The following is a 20201-nucleotide window of genomic DNA, read 5'->3' on the forward strand; positions in this document are numbered from 1 at the left end:
GGTTTTAAGACCATAATGTACGTACATGTAACATGCTGGGGTACCCTTAGGGGGTGAGGTGGAATATTTAGACTGTCCCTCCCCATTTTCCACACACACACACACACACCAAGGCCATTATTTCCTATTACCACGATGCATCATATCTTGCTGCACAGTCAATAAATTCAGATGGCGTGAGCCCAAGAGAGACAGACGTCCCCACGGACAGTCTTCCTCCCAGTGTGGCTCTGGGGCATATGCTGGGGGATTTTTACAAGAGCTCTCCATACAGCTTTAAACATACAGCTCCAAAAGCTACCTGGTTCCAGAAATCTTCTTTCAATCTTTAAGTATTAGAGACAATGGGGCGTCCCCCAGACACTTACTGCCAACTTGTTCCATTTTGTAAGGGGACTCTAACCCCTCTTCCCCGCGTCAAGGTAAAGGGACTCTAACCCCCACCTCCCGCGTCGAGCGCTCACTTACCTCTCCAGGGGACTCGAACACCTGGACTGGGACTCAAACCCAGGCTGGGACTCTAACCCAGACTACTTGGATCCTGTGCAAACCTGGACTGGGACTCTAACCCAGACCTAAGTTGTCAGGGACTCTAACCCCGACAATCTGCACTGGGACTCTAACCCAGGCAACCTTAACCCTACTCAACGGGTAGGTGGATGTTGCTGGATTTCTACGAGCTTCAGCTGGTTCACAGAACTCGCCTTATCGCCGACGCAGAGATCAGATTACCAGGCAAGGCTCCTCTAAATCAGAGGATGCGCGCTGCGTTGCCTCAGAGTCTGATCCCCCGCCGGAGAGTCAGACAGAGTCCCGGCGGAGTCGCCAAAGATGTCGGGGACTCGAACCCCAACAGCGAAGTTCGTTGTCTGACCGCAGAGAGACCAGGCAACACCAGCAAGGTCCGATCAAAAGTTCTTTATTGATAAGTGCACGTATCAGTAAAGAACAGCTCGTATCCGAAAAGAACCAGCCCCCCCTTTACAGCTTAGTATAGCTTATATAGACAGTTTTATTACGTCATAAATTATTCACTTCACACAACCCATATCCCACCCCCCTTTGGTTAGTAACAAACCCTAATAACAAAGCACATCTGTCTTTCTTTATAATGTAAGCAAGTTGTGATGCCCCAGCAACTTTCTTATCAGCATAGTTGCCAAGCACCAGACACTGGAAGACAGGAGTTAACGCAGCTGGTAACTTGAGGAATGCACCTCCCTTTCGTATCTCACTTTTTCCCAGGGCTTTATGAAACATGCTGACTTCAGTCAGATTGACATAACTGGTTTTTGTGCTACATCTTTATTCAGGCCTAACAAGTGTAAGTAATTCAGGACTGAAATTCTGCCCTCGCCCAGTGAAAACAGGCACATGAGCGAGTGCATACGACACAGGGCTGACACTGCTCCTGTTAGGGGAGACTGGGATGGGCACGTCTGGGAGCTCCCCCAGTCAATGCCCCAGTCTTTTCCCCATAGCACTTCACCTGGGCCTGGGAGAGCAGGGCTATCTCCCTAGGCCACTTCCTTCTGGGAGAGGTTGGGACAGGAGCACCTGGGAGCTTCCCCCATCCAGTGATCCTCAGTGTTGCTGCAGTAACCACCATCTGTGCAAAGCCCGAGGCACTGGCAGGGATGGCTGTTGCATTTTTACCCTTCTCATTCAGCGCCTGGGCTGACAGGAAAAGCCAGAAAAGCTCTGAGTCACCTCCCAGGGCGAATCCTTCCCTAGAGACAGATGGTTCCTGGGTCCAAACCCCAAAAGATAGTTGTGCCTGTAATACCAAGGGAGGAAGTGGAGAATGACTCCACCCCACCCATCTTCCTGCTTGCTGGGAGCTGCTCCCTGCAGCTGCAAGGGCGGAACCGTGGTCTGTAACAGGCGAGTTGTAAAATCCCTGCTAGGGCTCTGCCCCGTAGCAGCGATGGTCATTGTTGTTTATGAATGATGTTATCTTAGCGCCTAGCACCCATCGTCAGGGATCAGGGCCTCACTCTGCGCGGTGCTGGGTGTACATGACAAAAAGATGGTCCCTGCTTCAAACAGGACCTTCCAAACACAGCTAAAATAAAGATTGCCGAGGAGCCATATTTCCTCCCCCTTGGCCTGTCCCCCCAGCCCCTGAATCCACCACTGTCAGTCGTCATTGCTCGTTTAGTTAAGCATCTTAACAATTCACCAGCTCCAGAGGGCAGGAACCTTGCTTGTGTAGGTCTGTGAAGCCCAATGCACCCCCCTACGGTGCTGTAGTGATACCGATGATTGCTGTGGCCGTGGGGAAATAGCAGGAGGGCCTCGCAGAGAGCTTGCACTGCTGATTACTGAGGACTCTCCAATTTATGCTTAATGGCACCATATGATTTTGTGATGTGCCACCAGCCTGCACACCACAGATGTGTTAGTAAAGTTGTTTCAGCAAGCGCCTGAGCCTCATCCAGTGGCATGAAACTGGCAGGCAATCAGAATCAGCCTCTTTGGCCCAGATCCTCCAAGGGATTTAGGCTCCTAGCAGCCACAGATTTCCATTGACTTTGAGGCTCTGGGCCTTTTTGCACAGGAATAACTTTTGCAGTGCTAATGGAGCAGCTGTCTCTTGCTCTCCTCTCCCTCTCCTCCTCTGTGGTTTCACCATCCCAGCTTGTTTTTGGCAGCTTCCCCAGCTGTAGGGGCGGTGGGATGGGCCAGAGCTGCAGGAAGTTACAGCTGCAACGAAGCAATCAGAGAGAAGCTGTCAGAGAGCGAACTAAAACCACGGAAAGGAAAGGACACGGGGCAACGTGTAACAGCTGCCAGGGACGGCAGAGGCAACGGCATGCAGTGACGGGTGGGGAAGAGCGATTCCAAATGGACCGAAGGCTGTGGGACTAACACACAGCAGCTGCCTGAGAAATCACTCTAGGTAACTTTTGACCTTCCAGAGTCCCCATTCTCTGAGCCGGCCTGGTCCCTGCTCCCCCTAGTCCCAGCACAGAGCGGCTCAGCAGCCAGAGCCCTGATTTCCTGCATCTGCGGCTTTCCCTGGTGGGCTGGGTTCTGAGCAATGGGCTGGTTTTGAGCGGAAGCGATTGCTGTGTTTCTGCTCTGGTGGCGGGGACCGTGCAAGACAGGATGAGCAGGAAGCTGGTTCGTCTCTCCTAGGCGATGGCAATGGGGTGTGTGGGGTTCCTGGCAGCAGTGACCTCTGTGCTGATCCTCGTGGGGTTGCCCTGAGCAGAGGCTGCAGGAGAAAGTCCCCAAGCCGGTGGCTCTGGGACACTGTTGACCCAGTTTGGGTTTCACCCCAAACATGCCCCTCCCAGAGCAGCATCCGTGCTCAGCTATTGATAGAAGTAGAACAGCCGGGACCCCAGGCAGTGGGCTTCACAGCACCCTGCCTTTCAATTCAATGAATCCACTGAGCTACAGGAGCATAGGGGACAGGAAAATGTGTCCGTGAAGTGGGGTGGGCTTAGAGCACTGGCCTTGGAGTCCGGACTCCTGGATTCTAGTCCCAGCTTTGCTAATTAGTGCCTAGTGGTTACCACAAGGGACTCGAAAGCCAGACCTTCTGGGTTCTATTTCAGCTCTGTTATGGGCCTGCTCTGTGCCTCAGTTTCCCCAGCAATAAAACGGGGATAATCAATGAGACAGACTCTCCTTCGGAAAGGGCTCTGGGATGGATACATGAAAAGTATCCGGAAGGGCTAGGTGAGTCGTTAAAGCTCTGGCCATGCTCAAGGGCGTGGCACAGAGACCACGGAGCCCAGGGAGGTTCCATAAGCTTCCCTGGGACCAGAGTTTTCCTGTTGTTTGGTTTGGAAATTATCAGGGTGCCAGAAACACAAACCAGATGAGATGCGAGTCTGAGGCTGAGTCACCTACCCAGCAACTTGCTTTGTGGGGATTCCAGCCCAGGTAATGACAGGTTGGGAAGGGAGAGACACCCTGCCAGCATGTCACCTGTTAACCCTTCAGTGTCCTCCCTACATCTACCAGTGATCTAATGCCCCCAGACCCAGCCACAACCACAGCACCACCACCAAACCCAGATGCAACGACTGACTCCTTTTCTCACACTGGGCAGGAGTCTCTAAGTCTTGCAGTGCAGATGGATAAGGGCAGGGGCTGGCACCCCTCTCCCAGCACTGACAAGCCTCAGAGGAGGCAATGCCCACAACCTGCTGCCCTGGAGACAGTCAGACGTGGCCTGGAGCAGCTAGTCAGTTGAGAGAGGATGAACCATGTGTTCCCTGGACACAAATGTTCTTCTGTTCCGGCTGCTCACACAGATCGTGGATTCAGCAATTGGCAGCAGCTGTCTGGGCTGGAAACAAGCTTGTTCTGCTTTAAATGTGACTCCTGCTCCAGTTACCCTTGCCTTAAAGACACTAAACTCCTGCTGCATTCAACAGGTGTGCAGAGCAAGGGGCCCCACGCCTGCTCGGTGGGGATCCATTCAGCCCTGACAAATGGAGATGGCAGCGGCACCCCCTCTCCCGACTGTTTTTGGCCCAGTCTCTCCAAGGCAGCCCCTGGCAGGGCGCTCCTGAGCGCTGCTCTCTGCAAGGCCTGACAGCAGCAGGCCAGCTTTCAGCTTGACAGCTGGAGTCTCTCGCCCCTGTTGCTTTAAGGGGAGGAGGCTACGGCTTTGCCCTGAGCTTGTGTCTTATTCTTCCAGCAGAGCAGCCAGCACAGGCTGCCAGGCCCAGGATAGAGGGCTCTGTGCCGGCTGCCACTGCTGCACTGGAGAGAGACATGAATGCAGCAGGAGACGGTCTCCTCCCCATGCCAAGGTGGGGAGGGCACCCGGCAGTGGGGCCCCTGGGATCCGTCTGGTAGAGAAGGAGTCACCGGCCTGTCCTTCCCCTGACTGCCACTGACAGGCCAAGGGGGAAAGCCTGTAAATACTCAGGTATTTGGAGGGGGGGCATAAGGGGGAAGAGGATGGATCTTTCTTTCTCTCCCCATGTCAGCGAGACTGTCACCCTTGGGTTCTTTCTTAAGCCCCCCACCCCTGGAGTCATCTAAAGGGCACCAGCCCCAAAGTAAACGTGAAGCCTCTCGGTGGGGGAGAGAAGCCTGGCTCCCCAAGAAGGCAAAGAAAGACTCAAATGTCATGATTGAATAAGTGGTATGATCTTCAGGTGGGGAGGGCCTGACTCATGTGTGGGGGTGACACCGCTTCTTCACCTCCTCCTCTGCCTCTTCCCCCTCCCATAAATGAACTGAATGAGAACAGCTGCAGCCCCATGCTCGGGTGATTGGTTAAGAGCAGTAGGTGCTTAGAACTATTGTTTTGCCTGACCCAGAGACCCTCCTTTGCCTGTGACAAAAAAACTCCCACCAGTACAGTGGGCTTGATTCTCCTCTCACTCACACCAGTTCCCTGTGTGAATCCATTTAAACTGGAGTGAGAAGAGAGTCAGGCCCTAAAAGTGCGGTAAAGCTGCAGGGCACCAGCTGGTCGCTGCAGGGGTCAGGAAGGGATCTCCCCAGTGCTGCAGACAGGGTAGAGGACAGAGTGGATGGCCTGATACTATGGGTTTGTGTTGGGGGGAGCTGTACTGAGGGCCCCACTCTCTGCTCCAAGATCTCTAATCTCTTTGTTTGGTGGGGAGGGCACTGCTAACCCTTGCTCCTTGGTGTGAGAGCCCAAGGAGGAAGGGTGCATGAGGCAAGCTTTGGCTTCCGCTCATGCAAGATGAGGCTGGTTCCTCAGCCCTCAGGTGTGTCCTGGAGTAGGCTGGGCTTTGATAACCTGGCCCTCAGAGCATGCAGCTCAGTGACGGGACTGAGGACCCCAGCCTGTCCAGCTGGGGCACCACAGTGGGGTGGTCCACCTCCCCAAGTGATCGCTGTCTGCATTTCAGCTGAAGCAGGCCCCCTGCCATGCAGTGCCCAAGATGTCTGCCCCAGGCTGGGACCAGCTGGAGCAGGATCCAGGGACCCAAGCTGGGAGGCCGAGAGATTATGCGCATGCTGCTGTCACCCAGCTCTGCACCAGGTAAGCAGCTGTTAGAACTGGCTGAGGTGAGAAGCCTCTTACCTGGCTTTCCCCAGAGCCCAATCTCTCTGGGGTGAAATTCGCAGCTCCCTGTTACTGCCGCAGGTGCAATCGATGGATTCTACCTTCTGGGGCAGGGGAGTCAGGATGCCTGGGTTCTATTCCTGGCTCTGAGAGGGTGGGAGGGTCCAGAGACTACAGCAAGCCCAGTTCTACTCTTGGTGCTGACCTGACTCACCTGGTGACCGCGGCCAAGTCACAGCCACGTCCTGTGTATGAATTCCCCACTGATGAAATTGCGTTAAGACAAAAGCACTGTGGGCCTAAGGGAGGGTGCTGGGTTCTGGGTGCTTCGGATGGCATCAGTTCTGCCTGGGCCCAGCTCACACTGCAGCCAGTCTGTGCTGCTTTATCAGAGGAGACTTGCTGGCCTAGTTATGTCACTTCTAATTGCACGGTTACCGGCGGGGAGGTGGTGTTCGTGCGAAGTGTTTCCTTCTCGTTTATACAGAGGTAGTGCAGGGCAGGGGTCTGAGAGACAGACCTCCTGCGTTCTATTCCCAGCTGGGCCACTGACTCCCTGGGTGACCTTGGGCAAGTCACTTTACTACTTTGTGCCTCGGTTTCCCCATCTATAAAATGGAGTTAATGATACTGACCTCCTTAGTGAAGTGCTTTGAGAGCCGCGAATGGACAGTGCTAGAGAAGGCAATAAGTGGAAAATCCAGTCCTGCGTGGATGACTGCGGGGAGATAGTCCCACGTGCTCTAGCTCTGGCCCTGGACCAGGAGGCAGAGATCTCAGCGGAGAAATTCCCTGGCAGGACAGGCTGTGCCGCTCCTTGGGACGAATTCCCCGGTTTATGTGATGGGGCACCCTCCACGCTTGCTCATAACTTAGCACTTATAAAGAACCTGCTTTTTACAAGTGCTGAGCACCTACAGCTACGGCTGGAGTCAGTGGGATCTGCACCAAAGCAGGCCCAGGGTGCTTCCCATCTGCAAAGCGTCACATCCTGTATTAACAAGAGTGTCGTATGTAAGACAGGAAGATCATTGTCCTGCTCTGGTGAGGTACCCGCGGCCAGTTCTGGGGGCCAGGCTTTAGGAAAGATGTGGAGAAATCAGAGAGAGTCCAGAGGAGAGCAACAAAAATGATCAAAGTTTGGAAAACCTGACCTCTGAGGATCGGCTGAAAGTCTTGGGCATGTTTAGTCAAGAGAAGGCTGAGGGGGCACCTGATAAGTCTGCCAATATGGAAAAGGTTGTTACGAAGAGGAGGGTGATCAGTTGTTTTCCTTGGCAGGACAACAAGGAATCAGCTGAGTTTGCAACAAGGGAGAATTAGGTTGGACATTAGGGAAAACTTTCTGCCTCTCTAGGGATAGTTGAGCACTGGCACAGGTTACCTAGGGAGGTTGGGGAGTCCCCGTCATTGGTGGGTTTTAAGTGCAGGTCAGACAAACACCTGTCAGGGATGGTCTAGGTTTACTTGGTCCTGCACAAGTGGTTGCACTAGCTGACCTCTCGAGGTCCCTTCTAGCCTGACACTTCTGTGATTTCTGTGATATTAGCTAATCGATCCCCACAGCCTCCTGGGACGGGGGGCATTGTACCTCACAGGGAGGCACAGACAGGGGAAATGCCAAGGCCACGGAGTAAGGCAGTGGCAGAGCCAGGATTTGAATGGTGGAGCTCCTGTCTCCCAAGCCTGTGCTCTGAACATGAGCCCAGGACTCTGCAGGCAGGTGTCTCCCTGGGGCTCGAATCCAGCCTCGCTGCCTTAGCAACCTGTTCCCTGGCCATGCACAGATGCACACTAAGTGGAGCATGCTCCAGTCCAGGCCACGTGGATCCAGAACCCCATCAGAATGCCGGGGAAGGTGCCTGGCTGTCTGGGCCTCAGCTGCGGCTGGTGCAAGGCTCCTTCCTTCACCTTCTTGGAGTGCAGAGGAGGAAGGGCACAGAGGGGCAGCCGGTTCCCTCGGGAGGGGGGTGGCAGGTGGCGGGCATCATCCTGCATCTCTCTCAATCCTGCTCTCTCTGACCTCCTTTGTTCCTTCCTTCCAGGTGCCAGGAGCAGCTTCATGCTTGGGAGGATGCTTCACCCAGCTGGCAGGCTGTGCTCCAAAACATCCCTTGTCAGGTAGGGCCTGGAGCCCCTGCGGCAGCCGGTGGAGGCATGAAGTAAAGGGGAGCTAAGTGCAAGGGGTGGGTGGCTAAGGCAGCTCCCCTCACATAAAGCGATTGGTCTAATTTGTCAGCGTGGGTGTAAAAGTTAGTTGAGATCCTACCCCCAGACGCACGGCTTTGGTGGGGGGACGGAGGGGGAGGCTGCTGAGGCCCTCTCAGCTGGGTTCTTACTGATCTTTCAGAGGAACTGGCTCGCTTGGGAGGCTGGGAACAGGCTATGGGGCCTGTCACCTCTAGGCCACCCATTCAAACCCACCCCAGCTGATGACTGAAGGTTCTGTGCGAGGAGCTGTTCAGCACAGAAAAGAGACAGCTGAGGGGGGGGATGATCGAGGTCTATGAAATCATGACGGGGGTGGAGAAAGTGCATAAGGAAGTGTTGTTTACTCCTTCACATAACACAAGCAGGGGGTCACCCAGTGCATTTCATAGGCAGCAGGTTTCAAAGAACAATAGGAAGGACTACTTCCCACAAGGCACAGTCAGCCGGTGGAACTCGTTGCCAGGGGATGTTGTGCAGGCCAATAGTATAAATGGGTTAAAAAAAGAACTAGATAAGTTCATGGAGGGTAGGTCCATCAATGGTGATTAGCCAAGATTGTCAGGGATGCCACCCCATGCTCTGGGTGTCCCTAAACCTCTGACGGCTAGAAGCTGGGAGTGGATGACAGGGGATGGCTCACTCGATAACTGCCCTGTCCTGCTCATCCCCTCTAAAGCATCTGGCCCCAGCCACTGTTGGAGACAGGATACTGGGCTAGATGGGTCATCGGGCTGACCCAGTCTGGCCGTTCTTATATAAAGTGGCTTGTTGCTATTTGGTGGCCCTTGTGAAATGAGTTTGGCCTCAGCAGCCCATTTCCCAGTGGACAAGTTTCCACATAACAAACAGCCCCCTTGTTCTCTGGCTCAGAGGAGAGGTCAAAGGTGAGTGCAGACTGAACTCCTGCATGGGTCCCTCGGTGGCAGGCCTGAGGCAGATGGGTTGGGGGAAGCTTGCCTGGCTCCTGCTGGAGCCAGACCTGGTCTCAGGATAACGTGGGCACATTTTGCAGCTCAGAATTCAAACAAGGAGGGGGGTCGGGTTCTTTGGGCTGAGTTGGAAGGAGCAGGTCTTGGTTTGTTGTCCCCATTTCCCACAATGCCCCTGGAGCTGCCATGGGTCCCACTGCAGTTGTGCTTTCCCCAGTTCTGTTTGCGCCACTGTGTTTGCACACACGCTGCTCCTCTCCGTCGTTTCGGAAGCGTTTTGTCAACGGCAGGGAGGCAGTTTCCACGTGGCCGGGGTTGGCGGGTGAGCTAACCATGTCTTTGGCTGGGATACCCAGGTTCACTCAAGCTGCAGCCTGCCCCAGCTCTGGGCCGTTGGGACAGATGCTGCTGTCCCACTCTGGGATTTGCGCTCTCAACAATTCCCTGCCCCTGCTTTGCAGGAGCTTTGCTCGCTACCAAGGAGGATTTCAGGAGAGTGCATCTCAGCCGAGCTCCACCCGGCCTGGGCAGATGGCCCTGAGGAACGTGGCCCCTTCCGGTAAGGCCCCGTGCTGCAGGAGCCTGTCCCAGAGGGGCAGTGCTGAGGTGGTGGGGTGTGCTCGGGACTGGGAGTCAGGTGAGCAGGCTGGGATGCAGTCACTGACCCGGGCGAGGTGCAGTGGTTAGAAAAGGAGACCGAGAGTCAGGACTCCTGGGTTCTATTCCCTGTTCTGTCGCTGACTTGCTGCAGGGCCCTGGGGCCAGTGGGCTCCTCACTCTATGTGAAACAGGGAGGGTCAACCTGCCCCTCTAACCCTTCGTAGTGTGCTTGGGGGGGTGTCTTTGGATGGGGAAATGCTACCTCTGTACAAAGCAATATTAAAGGCACCTTCTTGGCAGGTCAGGTTGGGCTGTGGGGTGTGGGGAGTGGACAGCACCAGCCCTGGAGCCCCTGGGTGGGAGAGCACAGTGCTATGACACCTTGCTGGTGCATGAGCGCTGCTCCAATACAGGAACGAAGGGGGGAACTAGCTGGTTCTGGGGGTTCCTGGGCTTTGTTAGTGCTTGGAGTAGCTGGTGCCTGGGACTGTCCTGAGGGACTCGAGTACTGGAGGGGCTCCTGCAATTTGAAAACTTGAGACAACCTTTTCCCCTCCCCTGTCTGTGAGCATCTCTGTACTCCCCACTACTCCTCAGATGCCATCCAGAAGCACCGGAAGAGCCTATCTGACTGGTTCAGCCACCAGCCCAATGAGGAGAGGAAGTTTGGCCCGTCCTTCTCACTGGACACCATCCACGTGGACCCGGTCATCAGGGAGAGCTCCCTGGAGGAGATCTTGAAGCCCTCGCCTGACCTGACCATCCTGAACCAGCTCCAGTCGCCTTGCAGCCGGACCATCAGCCTCCAGAACCTGTTCGACGCGGACGCTTGCGGGCAGCAGGTGAAGAACGTGGTGCTGTACGGCACGGTGGGCACAGGGAAGAGCACCCTCATCAAAAAGATGGTGGTGGACTGGTGCCACGGGCGCCTGCCCCGCTTCGAGTTGGTCATCCCCTTCTCCTGCGAGGACCTGTCCCAGAGCAACGTGCCCGTCTCGCTACGGCGCCTCATCACCAAAAAGTACCTGCACCTCAAGGATGTGGTGCCACTGCTGGGCTCCACCAACCTCAAGGTGCTCGTCATCCTCAACGGCATGGAGCGGCTCAACTTGGACTTCCGGCTGTCTGGCACCGAGCTGTGCTGCGACCCCAATGAGGCCGTGCCTCCCTCCGCCATTGTAGTCAACCTGCTGAGGAAGTACCTGCTGCCGGAGGTTGGTATCCCTCCCCACCTGATGCTGTGAGCCTGTGCGGGGGCTGCGGGTAGAAATGGGGATCCCTGGAGCATTGCCCCAAACCCACTCCTTGGTGTGGCCTCTACCGGCCCTGACTGGCTGGTAAAAGGTACAGCAAGGAGCTTCCCCACACCCCTGTGCTGAAAGGACACCTCCAGCCCTTAGGAGGGAGAGGGGAGTCCAGTCTCCATGGCTCATTCAGTCTTTGGCCTCTCTGCACAGGCTGGGAACAAAGAGGCTGACCAGTGCCAGCTGGGAGGGTGGTTTCTTTGACAACCTACAGTTATCAGCATAACATCTGCCTATGGCACATAGCAATGCGACCCCAGGGTGGTTCCTGACCCAAAGAACGGACAGCCTAAATGGAAGGTGGCAAATCCAGAAGGCTTGGGGGAATGGATGTCGGCGGAGGGGTGAGGCGATTGAACATATGGGGTTGCTAAGGTGGCATGACGTGCCCCATGCTAGTGCCAGTGCTTCTTACCTGTTGTGCCATCAGTATGGGCTAAGGCATGAGGGGTTTGTAGGAAAAGGCAACATGTGGGAGTCCATCAGCCAGACTGAGATCCCCCAAGTTCCCTTCACACCCACCCTCAGGTAGTGATGATGTTAAATCACTGCTGTCCTGGGCTGGATGTGAACCAACAGCCTTGAGGTCATCATCACCTTAATCCTATCCAGTTCTTGCCCTTCCTCCTCAAGTGATTTTGTCATATAGGGCCTAACCCAATGCACTCTGACACCTGTGAGAGGTTTTCCATTGAGGTCAGTGGGCTCTGGATCAGGCCAGTAATGGTTTGGCAGAGAAAGAGAGGGACTACATTAAATCCCAGCTCTGTTCATCTGGTTGCAGGCCAGCATCATCGTCACCACGCGCCCATCCGCCGTGCACCGGATCCCCAGCAAGTACGTGGGCCGCTACGCCGAGATCTGCGGCTTCTCCAATACCAATCTCCAGAAGCAGTATTTCCAGATGCGCCTGAGCCAGCCCGGCTGCGACGGCAGCGGGAGCAGCAGCAACTCAGACGAGCGGGACAACCTGGTGGAGATGCTCTCGAGGAATCTGGAGCGCCACAACCAGATCGCGGCTGCTTGCTTCCTGCCCTCTTACTGCTGGCTGGTCTGCACCACCCTGCACTTCCTCTACTTCACCAAGTCGGTGCCTCCCAGCCAGACCCTGACGGGCATCTACACCAGCTTCCTGCGGCTCAACTTCAGCGGGGAGATCCTGGACAGCACCGACCCCACCAACGTCTCCATGATGAAATACGTGGCCAAGACGGTAGGCAAGCTGGCGCACGAGGGGGTGATGTCCCGCCAGACCTGCTTCTCGGATGAAGACCTGCAGAAGTGCTTCGAGGTGGAGATGAAGACGGAGGGTGAGCTTAACCTCCTCAACGTCTTCCGCACTGACGTCTTCCGCTTCTTCCTCACGCCCTGCGTCCAGCCGGGCAAGGAGCACACCTTCGTCTTCACCATCCCTGCCATGCAGGAGTACCTGGCAGCCCTCTATGTGGTGCTGGGCGAGAAGAAGACCCTGACGCAGCGGGTGGGGAAGGAGGTGTCCGAGGTCATCAGCAAGGTAAGCGAGGATGTGACTCTGGTGCTGAGCATCGTCTCCAAGGTCCTGCCCCTGCGCATCCTGCCGCTGCTCTTTGGCCTACTCAAGATGTTCCCCCGCTTTTTCAACCGGCTCAGTGGCAAGGACCGCGACACCATCGCCCACACCATGGCGGTGGAGATGTTCAAGGAGGAGGACTACTTCAATGACGATGTGCTAGACCAGATAAACTCCAGCATTTTGGGGGTGGAGGGCCCCCTGCACCACCCTGACGAGGCCCGGGATGACGAAGTCTTTGAGCTCTTCCCTATCTTCATGGGTGGGCTCCTGTCGCGCCGCAACCGGGCCCTCCTGGAGCAGCTTGGCTGCTCCATCAAGAACCTGGCAGCCTTTGAGATTGCCAACGCCATGAAGAAGACCATGATCAGGAACAGCCGCAAGTGGCTGCCTCCGTCTGAGCTGATGGACTACCTCGTCTTCCTGCATGAATTCCAGAATGAGCGCTTCACGGCTGAGGCCATCCGCTCCCTCAGGGCGATCAACCTCTCCTCCATCAAGATGACCCCACTCAAGTGCTCCATCCTGGCATCTGTCATGGGCACCACCAGCCATGAGGTGGAGGAGCTTAACCTGAGCTCGTGCCATCTTGATGTCAGCAGCCTGCGGACTCTTTTCCCTGTCCTGCTGCGATGCCGGAAGCTCCAGTGAGTGCCTCCTTCTCTGATTCGGCCGGGGGTCTAGGTCATCCATTTATATCCGGGGATGCCTTGATTGTACTCCCATCGGCAGGTTCCCTGGAGCCTGAGTGCTGCATACAATGGTGTAAACCAGTGGTTCTCAAACGGTGGGTCAGGACCCCAAAGTGGGTCATGACCCTGTTTTAATGGGGTCACCCGGGCTGGCGTTAGACTTGCTGGGGCCTGGGGCTGAAGTCAAAAGTCTGAGCCCCGTGGCCCAGGGATGAAGCTCCCAAGCTTCAGTTTCACAATCCTGCAGTGGGGCAGGGCTCAGGCGGCGGCTTTGGGCCTCGGGTTTCGGTCCCCCCCTTCCCAGGGTCGTGTAGTGATTTTTGTTGTTAGAAAGGGTTCGCGATGCAATGAAGTTTGAGAAACCCTGGTGTAAACAGTTGCTGCCTTTGTCTGTTCTAAATACAAAGATACCGATCATGGAGACTATAAGTCAGTGTACGATGCTCCTTGATCTAAGCAGCCATGCTAGATTATTGCATGCTGGGACTAGTAGTCTCAACAGATAGTAACTCTTTATAGACAATGGGTCCTTTATAGGACTCTGTGGGCTGCCGTTCGGCTGTTCTTTGAACACTTCTTGGCATCAAGGCTCTTCTAGTAGTTTTCATCTCCATATTTCAGCTGTCAGTTCCCAAACCCCTGTTGCTTTCCAAGTCCCTTGCTTTTGTGTCGTTCTATCTAAAGGCACCACAGATCCATTCAAGTCATTTTTAGATTATATTGCCAGCTCTGCTAACTTTTTATTAAACAAGCAGAGCAGGGAGAGAGGGAGAAAACCCTGATGTAAAGTAAAATCTGATGGGCAAATGGTTAAGATCATCAGAGTATCTTGGTCCCACTGTCTCACTTGGTACCAGAGCAATAACATAAGAACGGCCATACTGGGTAAGACCAAAGGTCCATCTAGCCCAGTATCCTGTCTTTCGACCATGACTAATGCCAAGTGCACCACAGAGGGAATGAACAGCACAGGTAATCAAGTGATCCATTCCCTGTACGATATATTCCATCTCTGCTCCGTGCAGGGTCTTTGGTACATCCCTCTAATTGTTTCCCCCTTCGTGAATCCTGTCCGGCTGCAGAAAAGGTGGAATCTATAGCTGGAAAAGACCTATCTAGTCCAGGTCCCGGCCAGTTGCAAGACTCTCTGTTTGTCACTTTGCTCCTGTTTTCTCCTCGTTTTTAAATATGCCTGGTATTGCAATCTCACCTTCTACCAGAAGGCGGCAAGCTGCAATCAGGAAAGAAAGAGAGGAAAAAAAATACAGAGGGGCTGAAAGAATGTCCCATTCCTTTGGCCAGAGAAGAATCAATACAAAGACAATCCAGGAGGGAATCCATGGTGGATCCTTCTCTCTCTCTCTCTCTCTCTCTCTCTCTCTCTCTCTCTCTCTCTCTCTCCTCCAACATCTGAATTTCCCGTCCTGCTGGGGACAGTTTTCCCATGTACATATCTCTGGGATTCTGTCCGAGAGCTCAAGTAATTTAGTCTTCTGGCTGGTACTGCCCCACTTCTGGTCTGTGCATGAAAATGGGGAGCATTTTCTCCCTGTTTGGGAGAAAATACTGTATTATCTTCCAAGCAGAGGTGATGGCTGCCTTACGGCTGATCCACAGCTCAGTGGGCCTGCCAGGAGTAATACTGAGCGTTTACACAGACACTAATTGGTTAAGCCTGACATTCCCTGGGGGGTGGGAAGGTCAGTGTTGTTAATACTGATGGGGAAATGACTCACTCAAGGCTGCTTAGTAGTAGAGCAGGGAACAATCCCAAGAGTCCAGGTCTGTGCTTTTGGCCACAAGACACAGGCCGCCTCTCCCATTCGGTTGCCTCAGGAGAGACCTCATGCCTTGTGGTTCTCACTTCCTAGTTCTGGGGAGTCTGGCAGGCTAGGAGAGGTGGAGGGGGTGTTAGTGGGTGTGAGTCACTGCAATACATGCCCTCCACGTAGGGCAGTAACCTCTACTCTGCCCTCTAGGGCCAGAGTGCTGGGGAGGTGCTGGGCGTTGGCCCCATAACATGAAAGGTTGACTGCTGCTGCTGCTGACCTCTTGCTCTCTCCCTGTCTCAGTTTGCAGCTCAACAGCTTGGGCCCTGAAGCCTGCAGGGAGATCCGGGACCTGCTGCTGCACGACAAGTGCGTGGTGAGCACCCTGCGGTGAGTGTGTTCAGGAAACCCAGAGCCTGTCCCCCAGAGCAGGACTCTCTCTGAGACCTACCCCTGCCGGTGTGGTCACTTCCTTAGTATGTTTGTCTGACCTGTGGCCATGGCTTTCTGGATCTCCTGGTCAGGGGTTCAAGCCCCATGTTGGGCCCCGCTGCTACTGGCCTGAGTCTGGGGGATCCTGGGGAGGGGAGGTGTTGGAGGGTAAACATATGGCTGAGAGGAAAGGCTGGGGCCAGAGTCTGCTGGTTGTTACTTTGGCCCTTACTAAGCAGGATCTACGCTCAGCTCAGGGCCAGCTGAAGCCACTGGCCCCATGGTCTGTATATTGGGCAGGATCCTTTAAAGGGCTGTCAGAGGTGCCTGAACCAGCTTGGACCTAGCTCTGCCAAAGGGGCCTGGATCAAGATGGTTTTCCAGGCACCTGGCCATGGAGCCAATATCTGGTGTGCTCCATCATCTTTCTGTTTTCCCTTTCACATTCTCTGCTGCTTCCCTTCCCCTCCCGGCTCTGCACCCCTGCTCAGCCTGTGGGTCTCTCTAGCACTGGTTCAGGCAGATCTGAAGCTCCCTGCAGCACCATGGCAGGGCTGGGGGGAGCTGACTACCAGGCCAAAGCTGTGTGGGACTACAGAACGTTGCCTGACTCAGATATCTTTCCCATGTTGCTGCAGGAGGGTGGTGTCAGTTCTATGTGATGGATGAGGGGATTATGAGGGAAATGTATCCAGAGCTGAAGAAGGCGTTTGAGGGAAGAGTGGGGGGAGATTTCCTGTTAAGCAGGAGCACAGAAAGGAACCTGTGACATGCCCCCGCCAAGGCTGCGATAAAGGGAAAGCTAGGACTAGCTGAAAATTTTATGTCAAATCTGTTTTTCAACAGCAAACTGGGTTTTCAGCTAGACAAAGTATTTTGCGAAAAGTGTTTACTTTCCGTAGAAAATGATAGTGATTTGCTTTTTAACCGAACAATCATATCTCCAAACCCCAAAGTATTTCCAATTTCGACATGCTGCCGTGGTACCTCATGGCAGCTGTAGTTCAGTTGCTTCATGTCTTCATTCTTGTCTATGCACCAGGCTCCTCAGCTTGACTACATCTACCATGATGCACCATGGCCAGCGACTCCCAAGAAGTACCGCCTCCCCCTCCAAAAAGGGGAACCGTACTGCATCATGGGAGATGTAGTCCAACCAGGGAGCCCAGTTTATAGTGGAAAATAGAAGCACGAGGCACCTGAACTACAACTCCCATGAAGCACTGCAGGAGCATTTCCAAATTAAAATATTTTGGTAATCAAATTTCTGCCCCAAATCAAAAAATTTCCAATGAAAATTTATACAAATCTTTTTTAAAAAATGCTGAAATTATCTGTTGTGTGTGGGGGGGCTCCTCTCTTTTTTCAACCAGCTCTAACAGGGACAAGCTCTTCTCTCCCTAGAGTCTTCTGTTACCCCATGTCCTGCAGCACTAAGGCATGAGCAGTAAACACCCCTGGCTGCCTCCTCTCCCTCTGTGACCTTCCTGTGTTGTTTTCAGGCTCTCGGACAACCCCGTGACAGAGCAGGGGGCCAAGTACTTGGCTGAGGCCATCGCAGGTAACCGCTCCCTGACACACCTGTCCCTGCTGCACACCTCCTTGGGGAACCAAGGTTTGGAAGTGATCACTCAGCACCTAGCCCAGAACCAGCACCTGAAGGAGCTCGACGTGGGCTACAATTCGGTGACGGACGAGGCAGCCCTGGGGCTGGTGGAGGTGGCTAAGAGGCTTGCGACACTGAAGGAAGTGCAGTGAGTCCCCAAGCCCCTTCCCCTCCCCAATACAGCCTGGTCAATGTCCTCCCTGCCCCATCTATGACCCGGTCAGGGTCAATGCCTTCTCCGCCCCATCCATGACCCCAGACCCGGGAGCCAAAGCTCAGGCATCCAGCCCGGCATCCCCTTTATGGGCACCAGTTTCTCTCGTTGGCAGCGCTCCCAGCCCAGGAGACCTGGCCCCTCCCCCTCTGGGGGCTACCCCCACCCCATATTGGCTTCTTGCTGGTGGCTGCTCTAGCACCCTTGCTGAGTACTGCCCCTTGTCAACGGCAGCTGAGCTTGTCATTCATTGGCCAACCCCTCATGGCGGTAAGAGTCCTTGTTTCTCATTGGTCACTGTGCCTCCACTCATCTCTCATAGGCCACTGCTCCCCTGAGCCATAGCTCATGCTTCTCTCTGATTGGTCACTGTGCCTGTACTTTGCTTTAGTGGCTTCTGCCCTATATGGCTGCATGAGTCCTTGTCCCTCATTGGTCACTGCCTTGTCCTATGTATGATCCCATGCTTGTCTCTCATTGGCCACTGCATCATGTGGCTGCTTGGGGCCTTGTCCCTCACTGGCCACCATTCGTCCACTCATTTCCCACGGGCCGTGGCTCTTCTCTGAGTCTGCTCTCATTGGCTACTGCCCTTTGGAGCTGCTCCTGTCCTTTAATTTCATTGGTCACTGCCCCCCATGCTCCTTTCTCATTGGCCACCAAGGGATGCCTGGTGCCCCCCTAACCTGGCTTCTCCCTTCCCCAGCCTGTATTTCAATGACATCAGTGAGGAGGGCAAGCGAGCACTGCACGCACTGCGCAGGGACCGCGACGGCGTCCAGGTGCTGGTGTTCCTCACGGTGGGCACCGACGTCTCCGACTACTGGGCCTTCATCCTGAGCGTGGTGCAGAAGAACCTGCCCAACTGGGACCGCGAGCGGGTCCAGCAGCACCTCAGCCTGCTGCTGCAGGACCTGGAGTGCAGCCGCCGGCAGACCGGCAACCCCTGGAAGAAGGCCAAGTTCCTGCGGGTGGAGAACGAGGTCAAGAAGATGCTGGTTAAAATCCAGCAGGGAACCCTCTAACACCCCCACCCCCCACGTCTCCCATGGGTCTGCACCAGCAGGATGGGAGAATGCAATGGACATAAGGGCTTAACAGGGTCTGAGGGAGTCACTCTGTTAACCATTTCCACCAGCACCACCAGACCAAGAGCAGGGTTCACTTGTGTGGCTGGGGACACCAGGGAAATGAAGCTGGGAGCAGAGAGTTACTTGCGGCATTACAGAGTGTGGGGGTCCCAGTGCCGGGACAGCACGAGGCACTGTGTTAGGCCGGGAGCGAGGTGTGTTGGCAATGCTGGGCAGTAGAAAAGGAGGAAGTGGGGTGCGGTCAGAGCAGCTGGTCGGAGTGGGGCAGGGAAGATTGTACAGCACTGGTCTGGCTTTAGATGGCACCATCGCTCTTTCACTTGTATCCCATCTTCACAGCCACAGCCACACATACCTCAGGGACATGCCCAGTGCTAGGGTTCACTGGGCTATTTCCCAAGCAGCTCCTGGCCTCCCCTCCTGGAGTGCACTGAGGCCATGAACCCTGCACTCTCATCTGCTGTCTGAGCCATGCCCAAGTAGAACTGCAGCGAAAGCATCGCCTGGAGCCACCTAGGGAAGGAGCCACTGAGCATTGCCCCTTGGGAGCCACCCCATGCCTCCGCCTGGTAACCATCTGCCATTCCCAGACAGCAAGTGGCCATTGCCAAGGCTGGTGAGACCCCGGCTCTGTTCCACGGGAGCGGGGATGGCAGCGTGAACACCACAAAGGCTGAGAATGGTGCAGCCATTGGTCATGTCAAGCACAGGACAGGGTTGCATGTTAGCAATGGAGGCAAGACTCTTAAGGGCACCAGAGGCGGCTGAGAGCCAGTGATCAACCAAGGGCCTGAGTCTCCTGGACCTTGTGGAGTCATTTCTTCTAGGGCCCAGTGGCTGCTGACCGCTCCCATTCTGATCTGGGAGCATTTGACGCCCACCGTGCGCTGGTGTGAATGACGGCACCGGGGAATCGGGCCCTGGGAGTCCATCCTGGGAGGGAGGGTTGTGTGGACTGGGACAGCGTGAGGCCCAATGTTGTGGGGAGCGACTGAAGGGCGGAGCAGCTCTGGGGGTTGTTCCCAGTATTGGATGCTGTTGTGCAGTTCTATGTATCGTTGAAACTAAACCACTTTTCTTTCCACGAACGTGAGATGTTAGCAAACTGGTCTGTTCTTCTGCGGCCAGAGCCTTCCCAAACCCATGCTACGTCTCTCCTGCCATCTGCCTGGGGAGTGCTACCCGCTCCCATCCGTGCGGTACTTCTGTACGGGAAGGGGCGGGGTGGGGGGACACATTTCCTTGGCACTTCATGGGCTGGTTGGGGAGGAGATTGGAGATTGGCCATAGCCAGGCTATGTGGGCATGGTGTGGGGAAGCAATCCAGGGATGAGGAAGGGACCCACCTCGTGGCTCGTCGGTAGCAGAGAAGGGTCGGGGGTTGCAAGGCCTTAACCTGGTGAAGCCGCTTCGGGCACGGGGCCACCTGGGGGTTGGCTTTGTGGCTGGCCTGGCTGCCTCAGCTGAGTTGGGGGGTGGATAATGGAGCCTTTCCCCTCCAGGGTCCCCTGTCCACGCTGGCCTGGGACCACAGTGACTAGAGTCATTCCTCTGGACAGCTGTCTGGTGCCCTGTGTGAACTGGGTCTGGGGGTGCTGATCCATAGAACCCACCACCCACCATTGACCACCTCAGCAGAGGGCAAGGATTGAATGGGCCATGGAGACTGAGAGAGAAGCCTGAACTAGGCAGTCCGGATTCCCAGCTTCTCTTTATGTCCTGAGGAGGGGGTATGTTTTAATAGTTGGAACTGGAAGCCTGATCTCCTGGGTTCCATTCCCAGCTCTGCCACTG

At 55.1% G+C, this 20201-nt stretch overlaps 1 protein-coding gene across 5 annotated transcripts; it reads left to right on the plus strand.

Annotated features, from left to right (window-relative positions):
• Positions 1-2701: 2701 nt before the first annotated feature.
• NLRX1 (NLR family member X1) lies at positions 2702-19492 on the plus strand. 5 transcript variants are annotated; one of them, XM_044997002.1, is made up of 9 exons: positions 2702-2902; positions 5853-5986; positions 8056-8131; positions 9612-9709; positions 10348-10964; positions 11839-13250; positions 15368-15454; positions 16999-17250; positions 18023-19491. In XM_044997002.1, the coding sequence occupies exons 2-9, from the start codon at positions 5872-5874 to the stop codon at positions 18339-18341; spliced, it is 2976 nt and encodes a 991-aa protein (XP_044852937.1). In that variant the 5' UTR covers positions 2702-2902; positions 5853-5871; the 3' UTR covers positions 18342-19491. The 5 variants fall into 5 exon arrangements, with proteins under 5 accessions (XP_044852937.1, XP_044852939.1, XP_044852941.1 ...); XM_044997004.1 differs by lacking the exon at positions 2702-2902 and adding an exon at positions 4545-4894; XM_044997006.1 differs by lacking the exon at positions 2702-2902 and adding an exon at positions 5241-5256 and having other exon boundaries at positions 18023-19492.
• The last annotated feature ends 709 nt before the right edge of the window (positions 19493-20201 follow it).

This window comes from Mauremys mutica, chromosome 22 (genome assembly GCF_020497125.1).
Source record: "Mauremys mutica isolate MM-2020 ecotype Southern chromosome 22, ASM2049712v1, whole genome shotgun sequence".
Classification (NCBI taxonomy): Eukaryota; Metazoa; Chordata; order Testudines; family Geoemydidae; genus Mauremys; species Mauremys mutica.

Bases quoted from the DNA above. Each gene is read 5' to 3' on its own strand.
- NLRX1 (XM_044997002.1), top strand. From the start codon at position 5,872: ATGCAGTGCCCAAGATGTCTGCCCCAGGCTGGGACCAGCTGGAGCAGG. The intron at 10,965-11,838 runs GTTGGTATCCCT...ATCTGGTTGCAG, and splicing joins GGAAGTACCTGCTGCCGGAG to GCCAGCATCATCGTCACCAC. The intron at 17,251-18,022 runs GTGAGTCCCCAA...TCCCTTCCCCAG, and splicing joins GCGACACTGAAGGAAGTGCA to CCTGTATTTCAATGACATCA.